Here is a 13,812-nt window from a genome sequence, read left to right on the forward strand (position 1 = left end):
CAAGCAAAACACTTCTTACATCCAGAACACTACAGGAAAAAAGGACAGGATATGCTTAGACACTACACAAGAGTTAGAGCGGTGGCGCGTGGTTTGCAGCTCTCCCCTGTGATCATACTTAAGCCCAAACGTGCTCATATGGAGCACGCAACAATCGGCGATGCATGTAGGCTCCACTCCCTCGCGCTGCACACAATCGACAAGGCAAAAGTTGCTGTTGCCCATGTACGCGAGAGTGGCCCTTGTTGCTGCCATCCGCCGCTCCAGGACTTTGAGGAACAACTTCTCCTTCGCAATCTTACAATATGGCTGCACAGCACTTTCACGGCTGCGGGAGGCGACTTCACAGGCACAAATGTACCCGTCTTTACGGAGCCCGACCCATGCGTCTAGCTCGCTGTCGTAGTAGCCTTGCCCTTGGAAAGGCAGAGCCCATTCCCCATGCCACCTCCACTCGGAACGCTTGGTGTCGAATGAGAAGGTACCCTTTGGAACATGTTGATAAAGACTGTCGTGTGCAGACATGAATATGGTGTGCCCGTCCGGGTGCAGCGCGTAAGAGGAAATTATATCATCCATGGCAAATGGCGGTGGCGATGGCACCCTTTTCCAGGACCAGTCCATGGCTGGCCGTGGATTGTGGAGCTCATCGCTTCCCGTGGCTGCCCATGACATGGCCTCAAAAGAGTGCTGCTCGCCGGCATGGCGAGATGTCGATGCATACAATGTATCACTGCCGGCCACAGAGATGTCAATGCCACCAAGCAGTGAACGTGGTACGCTTGGCCCGATTATGATTCCCGCTATCTTGGTATCATATACGAGGATGGGAGTCTGTGGACAGTGTGGGTTGGTGGCGATGAAGATGCTGTTTCCAAAGGGCGTGAAGCTCATGCCAAGATGGCGTACTGGCACGGGAAACCGGAGGACGGGAGGGTCAGGGAACCCAAACTGCACATCGCTGGTGCAGGTAGTATCTTGCAAAGTGTCGGCATCAACCTTGTAGATGCTGAAGCCCGTGTCCCAATCATCCAGCACTAGGTAGAGGTGCTTCTTCGGCGCACGCCGTGGCCTTTTTTCGGTGCGGTCGCCGTCGAGGTGCGAGTGCTGACGCTTGGACATGTTCTTCTAACTGGATCCAAATATTGATTTTTTGATTCTGATAGTTACGAGGTTGCCAACGGAAGGGCAAGGAGGAGGCGACAGATCTAACCTGGGGATGTGAGAGGGCTTCGCCAATCCATCCCTCGTCTTAGTATTTATGAAGAAGAAGCGGAAGGGCAAGGAGCCTGGGGCTAACTCCCAGCCGGGCTCGGATTACATGTAGATAGGCAATGGCAGAGTGCCTAGTTAGACCCAGAGTCAGAAGGAGCAGAACCACCATGACGAGCGCACTACTCCACAAGAGAGCCACAATGGAGCTAGGGTTGGGGGAGGGGAGCCGAATCAAGAGTCAAATCGGGAATGAGATGGGGAAAAAAGGGGGGTCACCGGAGTTGCCGCGCCGTGGTCGCCGGAGTCGTCGTCGCCGCTCTCGTGCTCCACGCGCCCATGGACTCCTCGAGTTGCCGGGCCGCCCGTGTGGCTACAAGGCAGTGGAGACACGCCGCCCCTCCCGTGGTCGCCGAAATCTTGGTGTGGCCGCGCCGCCCCTCCCGTGGTCGCCGAAATGTTGATGTGGCCGGCGTCGCGCCGCCCCTCCTCTGCTTCCCATCTTTTTTTTGCGCGTCTGCTATTCTTCTTCAGGCGCCTGAAATTCGGTTCGTCTCCACTCGATTCGGCCCATTCCGAGGGATAGCCTGCCTAGGCGCACACATGGGCCCATTCCGGGGTTGAGCTAGATTTTTTTTTGTAAATTCTCTCGAATGTCTCAAAAAAAGAAGATCAATTCTCTCAAAAACAATTTCTCTAAAACAAGTAGTACATACTCCCTCCGTCCCATAATATAAGAGCGTTTTTCTACACAAGACGGAGGGAGTATTAAACAATGTTCCCAAAACTTTAGAGAATGTTCATGAATTTTTAAAGAGTTCACAGACTAAAACATTGTTCATGCATTTTAAATAGCTTTCATGATTTTCCTGAAGTTCTTTTTTTAATGCTTTGAATTTTAAATACATTCCAAAAAATAATGAAAACAATAATATAGATAGGAGAAAGCAAGAAGACAAACTAGAAAAGGAGAGGGATACAAAAGGACAACAAAACGCACAAACAGCTAAAAGCTCCAGGAAAAAACATATCTGTTAACAAAATCGCACAATCAGCTAAGTGCATCTCTAGCCAGTCCCCTATAAGTTAATAAAGTAAAACCCTTAGTAGAGTATATATATACTCTACTGTTTTTTTGCCGTTTCTAGCTGATTCCCTAAACTTAACGGAGTAAGCTACAATTTGATCAAATTCAAACCAATTTGAACCACATTCAAACATAGACATAGATAGTTTTGCAGAACCAAATATAAAACACAAATTTAAACTAAATTAAGCTTAACTAAAGTACTTCCGATCGAATGTGAGGTTGAGCCAATCCTTCCTCGTCAGGTATGGTGTGTCATGATTTGGGTACGTGCTGGTGTCGCCGTCTTCGTCGCCGGGGAAGACACTCCTCCACACTTCGACGTTGATCTCCTCGTCCTTGCTGCCCTTCGCACCGTCGCCCTTGCCGCCTTCGACCTCGTCGGAGGAGATAACGATAATCTCGCCACTAGCGTTGGCAAAGATCATCCGCTCTGCCTCGACAAGCTTCAGGTGCTGCCGGCAGATGTCACATCCCTAGCTTCTGGTGCTGCCTAGTGTTTCCATCTTGCTTGCATCATGTTTAAATTTCTGAAAGTTGAATTGGGGAAAGCTGAAAGCCTCAGAAATCATTTCAAAAAAAATGATCAACATTAAAAATTGCTTCAAATAACCCAATAAAATGTTCCTGTTAAGCTATAAAAATATTGGCAAGAGGTAAAATTCAAACCAATATTTTTGGATTCACAGAAATATTTATTTTGGGCATTTGAGTTAATCCAATAATTATTTGCATTGGATTTATATAGGTGATATATTAACTATATGTCCAATAATTCTGATAATTGTTGAGGGGCTTTGGAATAATCCATTTAGTCCCTGCAAAAATTGTCAGAAGCAAAAAAATTAGTTTGGTTCAAGAACCAAATTAAAACAAATGTCAGAAATAGAAAACAGGAACCAAAACACAAAAAAAGGGCAGAACCTCACCTGTAGCTGACCTAGCGCCCAGTTGGCCCAGTACTGTTGGAGGCCCAGCCCACCTGGCGACTTGCCAGTCGTCCTCAACCTCTGCCAGCAGGCAGAGGCGAAGGCGGGCACGGCGCGCGCTGAGGCCGCCACCTCCTCCCTGCCTGCCTCACGCCCCCGTGGCCTTCTCGCGACGCCCAGGAGACGTGGACGAAGCCCCGCACCTCCCTGCCTCTCCCTCTCTCTCTGTCGCGCTCTCACCCTCTTCCCTGGATCTCTCTCTCTCTCGTGCCCAACCGCGCCGCCGCCACCGACGAGCTCCACCACGGCCACAGCCACTCCCTCGCTTCCTCTCCGCGTCCCCGAGCTCCGCCACGACCCCGTGGAGCAGCACACCCGACGCACGCGACCAGAAGAGGCCCCAGTCGACCGGAGCATCGTCTTCTTCACCTCCGGTGCCCGGAGATCGACTCCGTCAATTCGCCTCGTCCAGAGCGTCCCCGAGGCCGCTAACCTACCCTGCCGCATCGCCGTGAGCTCCTCTTTCTCCTCCCCCTAACCACGTTGCTCTGCTCATCCCCTAGCTAGCGCTGCTGCCGTGGCCGAGCTTCCCTTGCCGCCGGCCATGTCGCCGCCGCCGCTTTAGCCACCGCAGCTCGCTCCCGAGCGTGCCACCGCACTCAGGGCACTCCTCGGGGGCCTCCCAGCCCCTCAGCTGGCCTCCTAGCGGAACGCAGCCCTGCGCCCGCTCAAACCCGAACTCCGGCCACCGCCGTGAGCTCTGTTCCGGCGAGCTCCGGCCATCCCAGCTGCTGCTGCTTGCTGCGTTGGATGCGGGAGAGCTCCAGCTCCCCGCGGATGCCCTCCGCCGCTCGTTTCGTCGCCTGTGCTACGTTTCCGAGCCGCGCCGCCGTCTCGGGCCTCGCCGGCGTCATGTCGCCGGTGGGGTTGACCCATTTGACCACGTGGGCCCCGCCCCTGGTCAAACCTAGATTAGGAGTTAAACTAACACTAAATTAGTTAGGTTAGCCGTTGACATGTGGGCCCCGACCCCACTGACATTTTAGTTAGGCTTAATTTAAGGTTAATTAACCATATTAATTAGCTGAGTCAATGACATATTGGTCCCGCAGGTCAGGTTTGACCTGGCCGACCAGTTGACCCGCTGACATCACCCTTGCGCAATGCTGACGCAGTAAAGCTTTTCTGGGATTTTAAATAAATCAGAAATGATTTATTTATTTCAGAAAATAGCTAAAACTTTGGGGCCGTGAGCGACACCCCGGCCGGATCTCCTTGCGGATGGAACCCGAATAGGCGATAAACCTGGACTAGAGACTTGTTGGTTAGTCAGGTCGTGGCCGACTCCCTCGCCCAGCTTCTGCTTGAAGGTTGCTGAGGTACATGACGTGTACAGGGCTATAAGTGGCGAGAGCGTGTGTGAAGAAGTACACCCCTGCAGGGTTATCATTATCTATTCGAATAGCCGGATTCCTCGGATATGGAAACTTGGACCCCTTGCATAGTTCATAGACAAGTGAAAGTGGATACTCTAAAATGCGCAAGATAAGTGTGAGTGCTATGGATGGCGTTCTCGCAGGGAGACGGGAGCGGATCCATAGTGGTGTATTGGTATGGTGAATTTGTGGACTCGTGTGCGCCACCTCAAAAGAGTTACTTCCAGTCGTAGTTCAGGTTAGCCACTGAGTCAAAGCTGGCCTGCTGCAATTAAACTCCACCACCCCCTTTGTTGATACCGATGCATATGTAGATAGTTCTGATGTAAGTCTTGCTGGGTACATTTGTACTCATGTTTGCCTATTTTATGTTTTTGCAGAGAGACGACAATCTCGCTAGTAGTTCCGCGTGGACTTCGACGTTTAGCTTGTTACCTCAGCTACGATCTTGTGCCCTCGGCAGGATCTGGTAGATAGTCAGGCTTCTTAGCCTTCTTCATTTGTAGTTGTCTGTACTCAGACAAGTTAAGCTTCCGCATATGCTTGTTGCTTGTATGCTCTGTATGTTGGGTCATGAGACCCATGTTTGTAATATCTCGCTCTTCGGAGCCTAATGAATAAATACTTGAGTCGTAGAGTCTTGTTGTGATGCCATGTTGTATGTACTCATATCGGGCATATTGTGTGTATGATTGAAATGCTTGGTATGAGTGGGATCCGACAATCTAGTTGTTTATCCTTGGCAGCCTATCATATGGGGAAATGTAGTCTAGTGCTTTCTGAGCGATAGTAGTCCGCTACAGCCCGGTTCACCGGAGTCCTGCTAGCCCAGCACTACTGCTCAGGACACTTGACTGGCCGACATGTGTTTCACTTCGTTCCTGTGTCTGTCCCTTTGGGGAAATGTCACGTGGTGACATCCGGAGTCCTGCCTAGCCTGCTACAGCCCGGGTTACCGGAGTCCTGTTAGCCCAGTGCTACAGCCCGGATTCACACGCTGTTGACCGACATGCTCGAGGTTGATTCATGTATGCCTGTCCCCATGGGTTAGTGCCGCTTTGGGTTCACGACTAGCCATGTCGGCCCGGGTTCTTTGTCATATGGATGCTAGCGACAGTATCATATACGTGAGCCAAAAGGCGCAAACGGTCCCGGGCCAGGTAAGGTGGCACCCATGGGAATACCGTGCGTGAGGCCACAAAGTGATATGATGTGTTACATGCTAGATCGGTGTGACCTAGGATCGGGGTCCTGACATCTTTGGTATCAGAGCCTGACTGTCTGTAGGATTACCAAGCCAACTGGTCGAAGTCGTGTCTAGAAATGCTCTAGTTATATAAGGGAATTGATTGTGGATGGGAACGTAAGGCTCTTTTTATTTCTTATACCTCATGGCCTTCTGATCTGAGTCAACCTCTTCTCTTCTACGGGGATTAAGAACTAGGCCTTCTCATCTATCTATCAGGATGACGAGTTACTATGATAGAGACTTATAGGATTGATGGATTTAAACCTCAGTTCAGTTCCTACTACTTCCGTGTGTTCATAGTTGGTCTCGGAACCTTGATATTGTGCTTCTGAGTGGTTATGCCACCAATTTGCAGGATGTCTCAAAACTTTTTGAGCATTTACAGCCGTTATGCTGTCCGAGTCATCCCAGGTTTCCAAACAATCTGATGCATTTGCAAAATCCTTTCCCTCTGGTTTTCGATGTTCCTCTAGGCCAGGTTAATCACACTAATTGTGAGTTGAGGTATTCTATTGCCTCGACATATATGTTGGAATTATTATTATGACCCTAGATGTCCTAGAGAGTCACCTAGTAATCTAGCAATGCTTTGTGTTCCCGGTGTGAAGATTCTGGCCACCATTCTCGAAAGCATCCTGTGATGCCATTTAGTAGTAGGTATTCTACTCCTGGGTTTTCGAACCCGAGATTCACCCTACTTCGTGTTGTTAGTATTTGCTAGTTCCCTTAAGATATTAGTAACTTTGCGACAGTCCTCGAGGTCCGTGGTATTTCCTTCTTCCAAATACTATGAACCATCCTTGGCAGAAATTCGTTTGAACCAAAAATATCACAACTAGAGTGCTTTTGATGAGTTCTCGATCCTATTTTGTGACTCTGCCAGTTCTACCTTTCTGCATGGGTTATCCGGAAGAAATATGTTGAGCTTTGTTCAACATACTAATCTATGCATCCACTACTCAAAAGTGCTATGCCCCCTTGAGTTGTCCCTCTTCATTTGTATTCCGACCATCGTCTATCAATTGATAGTCAGGAGAATCATGCATCCATGTTATCGATGCTTATTATTCTTGTGGTCCGTCAAGCCATTCTATTCTAGAATGACTAGGAGAAGCAAACTCCAGAACCTCATCCATATCTAGGATTGGGTCAAAGCAATTTTATGCCGTAGATCAAAATGCCAATCCAGCTTTTGCTCTGCTGTACCTTGGAGTGTTACCATCTTTATGTCAAGTATGTCATGGGAATTGCACATCGTCTTATGGATTCTTGATACAGTGATACTTCTCGCCATCATTATTCATTCCTCGGTCCCCGTGTTATTGTAACCGGAACACCGACATGTGAACCGTGATGTGTGAAATCAATACTCCTAGCAACCCTGTTGCTCGGTAGTTAATGGACAATAATCTCATTCTTAGCGTGCTGGTTGTTGAATCATCATCCGGAGATTAATCGTACTACCTAGTCCTTATTTTTGGTGCACTCTTCGATTAGTGAGTTAGGATTATTCAATCCGTTTCTTATTTGATCATATCATCTTGACCTGAAGAGCAAGATTGTTCTCGAGCTTAATAACATATCGGTGGTTCGTGATTTTCTGAATATCTTCTTGGAAGTATCACCAGGCAGTCCCCTGACCGCTATGTTGAGTTCGTGATCAAGTTGGTTTTCTTATAAACCACCCTTCTCCAAGAACCTGTGTAGGATATCCCTGAGCTAGTTGGTTGAGCTAGAGAACAACTTGGAGAGTTGGAAGATGAAAGCTTGTCCCACTTAGTTCATCTCCAAAGGGATATCCTTGTGTGTTGTGTGTGTGTTGAAGAAAGATGATATCTTCATCGATTGGTCCTCATGATCAGTTGTTGGATCTATCTGTCCTGTCAAAACTTTGACTTGAGTATGGGCTATCCTCAAGTCAAATCAGAACCAACGATGTTTGTAATGTTGTCTTACTCGTGGTCCATCCCTCGAGCATACACTATTACATCTTTTGGTCTGACCAATGCTATCACCGTGTTCACATGATGGTGGAAGTCCAGTGATATGGAAATTCCAATGAGTTGCTATTGGGCCCATCAGCAGCATCTTGTCTCCCCCATGATTCGTGTTAAACATTAAGCTAGTGTTGGAAACTTTGTAAACAATGCCTTCATGTTCCGTTCATGAAGCATATGTTTGGATGAAAGAAGTGACTTCCTCTCATTCATGTGCATTCGATGCAAGTTGCCGCCGTGAATTTGAGAGAGTTAGTTTTGCTTCCTTTGGAATCGTCCCAAGTCAGTCATGCATGTGCAAAGTATACTATGGTTTGGTAGATTAATTACCTCCACTCCATATGAATTCCGTAGCCCACCAAGCCACTGATTGACTTGTTCTAGGTAAAGAAGTCTAATTTAAGTGCACAAGGCCTCGTTATCTTCAATGATGGTTCCCCACCTGAACTCGGTAGTGTTTTATTGTAAGAGTACTACGTGGTCATGCTTGTCTGGGACAGCGTGTTCACAGGTTTGTAGCAGATCCGGCTCATGTTTTGGAGCTTGCTATCATAGTTCATTTCCCGAGAATCCCACAACGCCATCTCGTCGGTTTGTGTTGCAAACTTTCTTTTCCAGACATGTTGTCTCAAATATCCTGTTTCCAATCAGATCTGAATCTCGGGCAGATATGATGGTTGGAACGTTTCTCAAGAACTATAATATTGGTCTCCCTGTAACCCGGTAAAGTGAATGTTGTGGCCAACACACCCAACCGGAAGACTTATTATTGTAGTATCTTGAATGAGAAAGTTGGCCACCTCCCCATAAGGATCTCGTAGATTTTATTCCAATAGTTGTTCCTTATGGATTTTTGTGTTCCCGAAATCCGACCATTTACTTGATGTTCTTGATATCAAACCATATCTATGAATGGATTACGCTAGAACATCAAGGAGAACATTAGAAGCGGACTGCTAAATGTCTCTTGGTCGATTATCCAGATTCTGTTCCTTAGCCTCGCTAAGGGGAAGTCTTAGAAGGTGTTATCTTCCTTTGTATCCGCATCATCCTTCACTAGTCATCATGGTAGTATGTTGTGTTGCCAGGATCCTCGGCACGGATGTTGGTAAGACCTTGATGAATATGGAAATGCTCAAGTTCTTGAGAGAACGCGCAAGCAAATCATTCCTTGCGTTGTCTTCAACAAGGTAGTTCACATCGTCCATTCTAGCCCGAGTATGCCCTCCATTCGTACTCCGCCAAGCGATTGTTGTGGTTTCCCTTAGGCTGGTATAAAGAGTGTCATTGGTCTCTAAATCAAAAGTAATTCTTTTTGCCACTTAAGGGAATAGTTCTACAAGTCACCACCTCTTAGATGTCTTGTTATGGAATCATGGCAATTTCTCCCTCGCTGTTTTACAACCCTTGTCAGATTGTTTCTCCCGTCATTTCCAAGGTGTATTTTTTCCTCTCAGCTCCAGAGATGTTTCTACGTCTCATTCCGAGTTGATCCTGAATTGTTCGATCCTCGAGAAGATCGATTCTTCTAGAGTTTTCCTTTTTCTCTCTCGTTGTTGTGTTGGTTGAAGTTTCCGAAGCAAGACGTCGAGATCAAGTTGATGCAATGAATCAACATCCTCGAGAAAGACATCTGGATCGTGAAGGTTGTGTTAGCTTGTGTCCCTTTGTCTTCTTACCTCACGACTTGAATCTCGGGACGAGATTCTTGTTTAGTAGGGGTGAGCTGTCACATCCCTAGCTTCTGGTGCTGCCTAGTGTTTGCATCTTGCTTGCATCATGTTTAAATTTCTGAAAGTTGAATTGGGGAAAGCTGAAAGCCTCAGAAATCATTTCAAAAAAATGATCAACATTAAAAATTGCTTCAAATAACCCAATAAAATGTTCCTGTTAAGCTATAAAAATATTGGCAAGAGGTAAAATTCAAACCAATATTTTTGGTTTCACAGAAATATTTTTTTTGGGCATTTGAGTTAATCCAATAATTATTTGCATTGGATTTATATAGGTGATATATTAACTATATGTCCAATAATTCTGATAATTGTTGAGGGGCTTTGGAATAATCCATTTAGTCCCTGCAAAAATTGTCAGAAGCAGAAAAATTAGTTTGGTTCAAGAACCAAATTAAAACAAATGTCAGAAACAGAAAACAGGAACCAAAACACAAAAAAAGGGCAGAACCTCACGTGTAGCTGACCTAGCGCCTAGTTGGCCCAGTACTGTTGGAGGCCCAGCCCACCTGGCGACTTGCCAGTCGTCCTCAACCTCTGCCAGCAGGCAGAGGCGAAGGTGGGCACGGCGCGCGCTAAGGCCGCCACCTCCTCCCTGCCTGCCTCACGCCCCCGTGGCCTTCTCGCGACGCCCAGGAGACGTGGACGAAGCCCCGCACCTCCCTGCCTCTCCCTCTCTCTCTGTCGCGCTCTCACCCCCTTCCCTGGATCTCTCTCTCTCTCTCTCTCTCTCTCGTGCCCAACCGCGCCGCCGCCACCAACGAGCTCCACCACGGCCACAGCCACTCCCTCGCTTCCTCTCCGCGTCCCCGAGCTCCGCCACGACCCCGTGGAGCAGCACACCCGATGCACGCGACCAGAAGAGGCCCCAGTCGACCGGAGCGTCGTCGTCTTCACCTCCGGTGCCCGGAGATCAACTCCGTCAATTCGCCTCGTCCAGAGCGTCCCCGAGGCCGCTAACCTACCCTGCCGCATCGCCGTGAGCTCCTCTTTCTCCTCCCCCTAACCACGTTGCTCTGCTCGTCCCCTAGCTAGCGCTGCTGCCGTGGCCGAGCTTCCCCTGCCGCCGGCCATGTCGCCGCCGCCGCTTTAGCCACCGCAGCTCGCTCCCGAGCGCGTCACCGCACTCAGGGCACTCCTCTGGGGCCTCCCAGCCCCTCAGCTGGCCTCCTAGCGCACCGCAGCGCCGCGCCCGCTCAAACCCGAACTCCGGCCACCACCGTGAGCTCTGTTCCAGCGAGCTCCGGCCATCCCAGCTGCTGCTGCTTGCTGCGCTGGATGCGGGAGAGCTCCAGCTCCCCGCGGATGCCCTCCGCCGCTCGTTTCGTCGCCTGTGCTGCGTTTCCGAGCCGCGCCGCCGTCTCGGGCCTCGCCGGCGTCATGTCGCTGATGGGGTTGACCCATTTGACCACGTGGGCCCCGCCCCTGGTCAAACCTGGATTAGGAGTTAAACTAACACTAAATTAGTTAGGTTAGCCGCTGACATGTGGGCCCCGACCCCACTGACATTTTAGTTAGGCTTAATTTAAGGTTAATTAACCATATTAATTAGCTGAGTCACTGACATATGGGTCCCGCAGGTCAGGTTTGACCTAGCCGACCAGTTGACCCGCTGACATCACCCTTGCGCAATGCTGACGCAGTAAAGCTTTTCTGGGATTTTAGATAAATCAGAAATGATTTATTTATTTCAGAAAATAGCTAAAACTTTTAAAAATCATAGAAAATAATCTATAACCCCAAATTAAACAAATTATATATGAAAAATTATCAGAAAAATTCAAGGAATCCATTTGTACCATTTTCATGCATGTTTGAGCAAGTTAACCTCACTGTTTAGTCCAAAACATGATAATGCACTATTTGAACTCATAGATTGAATTTGAATTTGAACCTTGAGTTCAAATCAACCCAAACCTTTCTGCTACTAGTTGCATTAGCTCAACTCACATCATATTGCCATGTCATGATCATGCATCATATTGTTGCATTGCATTGATTGTATTCTTTCTGTGTTTGCCCGTGATTGTTCCCCCCTGATAGACGTGGTTCCGACGATTGATCGATGACACCGATGAAGAACTATATTTTCTTCGGAAGTGCCAGGCAAGCAAAACCCCTTGTTCATTCCGATACAATCCCACTCTCTCACTCCTGTTTTTTTACTGCATTAGGACAACATCGATTCAACTGTTACATGCTGCGGTAGCTGAACCCCTTTTCCTCTGCATGACCTGTCATTGCCACAGTAAATAGATGAAACCCACTAGCATGAGTAGGAGTTGTTTGAGCCCGATGTGAATACTCATTCATGCTTATTTGTCATGCCTGCTACTGCTTAGAGTTGAGTCAGGTCTGGTTCATCGGAGATGAATCGGAGGTGTGTGAACATGTCCTACTGTGTGTGAGCTAAGTGTGTGAATATGATTTGGTAAAGGTAGCGGTGAGAGGCCATGTAGGAGTACATGGTGGGTTGTCTCATTGTAGCCGTCCTCAGGAACTGAGTTCTGTATTTGTGATCCATGAACAGTTACTACCACACATTGGGTTCCGGTAACTCGGCCCCTCTTGGCTTATTAATCAACTCGAACTCTGTCCAGGAGTTGCAACTAGTTTCTGGTGTTTGTAGGTAGTGTTAGTAGTCTACCAAGTGGCACCCGGTACAGGTGGGCTTGGGACAGACTAGGCACAGTGGCACGGTGTACCAAGTGGCACCCGGATGGTGGGCTTGGGAACCCTGCTCACATCATTTGGGGCCGTGAGCGACACCCCGGCCGGATCTCCTTGCGGATGGAACCCGAATAGGCGATAAACCTTGAAAGTGCAACTATCCCTAGGTGGTTTTGGTAATTCATAACAACATATAGCTCATTGAGCTAATACTATTCCAAGATAATTATTTCAGGAAAGCTCAATGATTGGCATGGCATGGATGTGAAAGTGGAACCCTCAAAATGCTAAGGACAATGGATTGGCTCAAGCTCAAAAGCTCAAGACTCTTCATTTTATATTTTAGTGATCCAAGATCACATTGAGTCCATAGGAAAAGCCAATACTATTAAGGAGGGATGAGGTGTTGCTTAACGAGCCTCTTGCTTCATGTGCTTAGTGATACGCTCCAAAACCCTCAACTACTTTCCCATATCCACATATGACCAAAACTCTAAGCCAAACTCGGTCCTACCGATTCTTCCTATCCGGCGCCACCGAGTTTCACTTGTCATTAGCCACTGCCAAACCCTAGCAATTCGGTTCTACCGATAAGGATCTCGGTCCCACCGAGATGGGGTTGCAAACTCTCTGTTTCCCTTTCGTAACTTTTCGGTCCCACCGAAAGAGCGAATCGGTCCCACCGAGATTGCAATGTAAACTCAGTGTTTCCCCTTTGTAACTTTTTGGTCTCACCGAGTTCCACTCGGTCTCACCAAAAGAGCAAATCGGTCCCACCGAGTTTGCCTGACCAACTCTCTGGTTAGCTAATTACCAAATTCGGTCTCACCGAGTTTGTGTAATCGGTCTCACTGAGATTACGTTATGCCCAAACCCTAACCGAATCGGTCCTACCGAGTTGCATGTCAGTCCCACCGAAATTCCTAAGGGTCACTAGGTTTACTATTTCGGTCAGACCGAGTTTTCTGATTCGGTCCCACCGAGATTGGTAAATTGTGTGTAACGGTTGGATTTTGTGTGGAGGCTATATATACCCCTCCACCTCTTTCTCATTCAGTGAGAGAGCCATCAGAACACACACATCATTCCAACTCATATGTTCTGAGAGAGAACCACCTACTCATGTGTTGAGACCAAGACATTCCATTCCTACCATATGAATCTTGATCTCTAGCCTTCCCAAGTTGCTTTCCACTTAAATCTTCTTTCCACCAAATCCAAATCCTATGAGAGAGAGTTGAGTGTTGGGGAGACTATCATTTGAAGCACAAGAGCAAGGAGTTCATTACCTACACACCATTTGTTACTTCTTGGAGAGTGGTGTCTCCTAGATTGGCTAGGTGTCACTTGGGAGCCTCTGACGAGACTGTGGAGTTGAACCAAGGAGTTTGTAAGGGCAAGGAGATCGCCTACTTCGTGAAGATCTATCGCTAGTGAGGCAAGTCCTTCGTGGGCGATGGCCATGGTGGGATAGACAAGGTTGCTTCTTCGTGGACCCT

The 13,812-nt window shown here is 48.0% G+C and overlaps 1 protein-coding gene across 1 annotated transcript; it reads right to left on the bottom strand.

Moving 5' to 3' along the window:
* Window positions 1-15: 15 nt before the first annotated feature.
* On the bottom strand, window positions 16-1,122 carry LOC125555543. Its single transcript, XM_048718457.1, has one exon. The coding sequence runs from the start codon at window positions 1,120-1,122 to the stop codon at window positions 16-18; it is 1,107 nt and encodes a 368-aa protein (XP_048574414.1).
* Window positions 1,123-13,812: the final 12,690 nt, after the last annotated feature.

The sequence above is a fragment of the Triticum urartu genome, chromosome 5 (genome assembly GCF_003073215.2).
Source record: "Triticum urartu cultivar G1812 chromosome 5, Tu2.1, whole genome shotgun sequence".
In the NCBI taxonomy this organism is placed as follows: Eukaryota; Viridiplantae; Streptophyta; class Magnoliopsida; order Poales; family Poaceae; genus Triticum; species Triticum urartu.

Coding starts and splice junctions, on each gene's coding strand:
- LOC125555543 (XM_048718457.1), bottom strand. CDS start 1,122: ATGTCCAAGCGTCAGCACTCGCACCTCGACGGCGACCGCACCGAAAAA.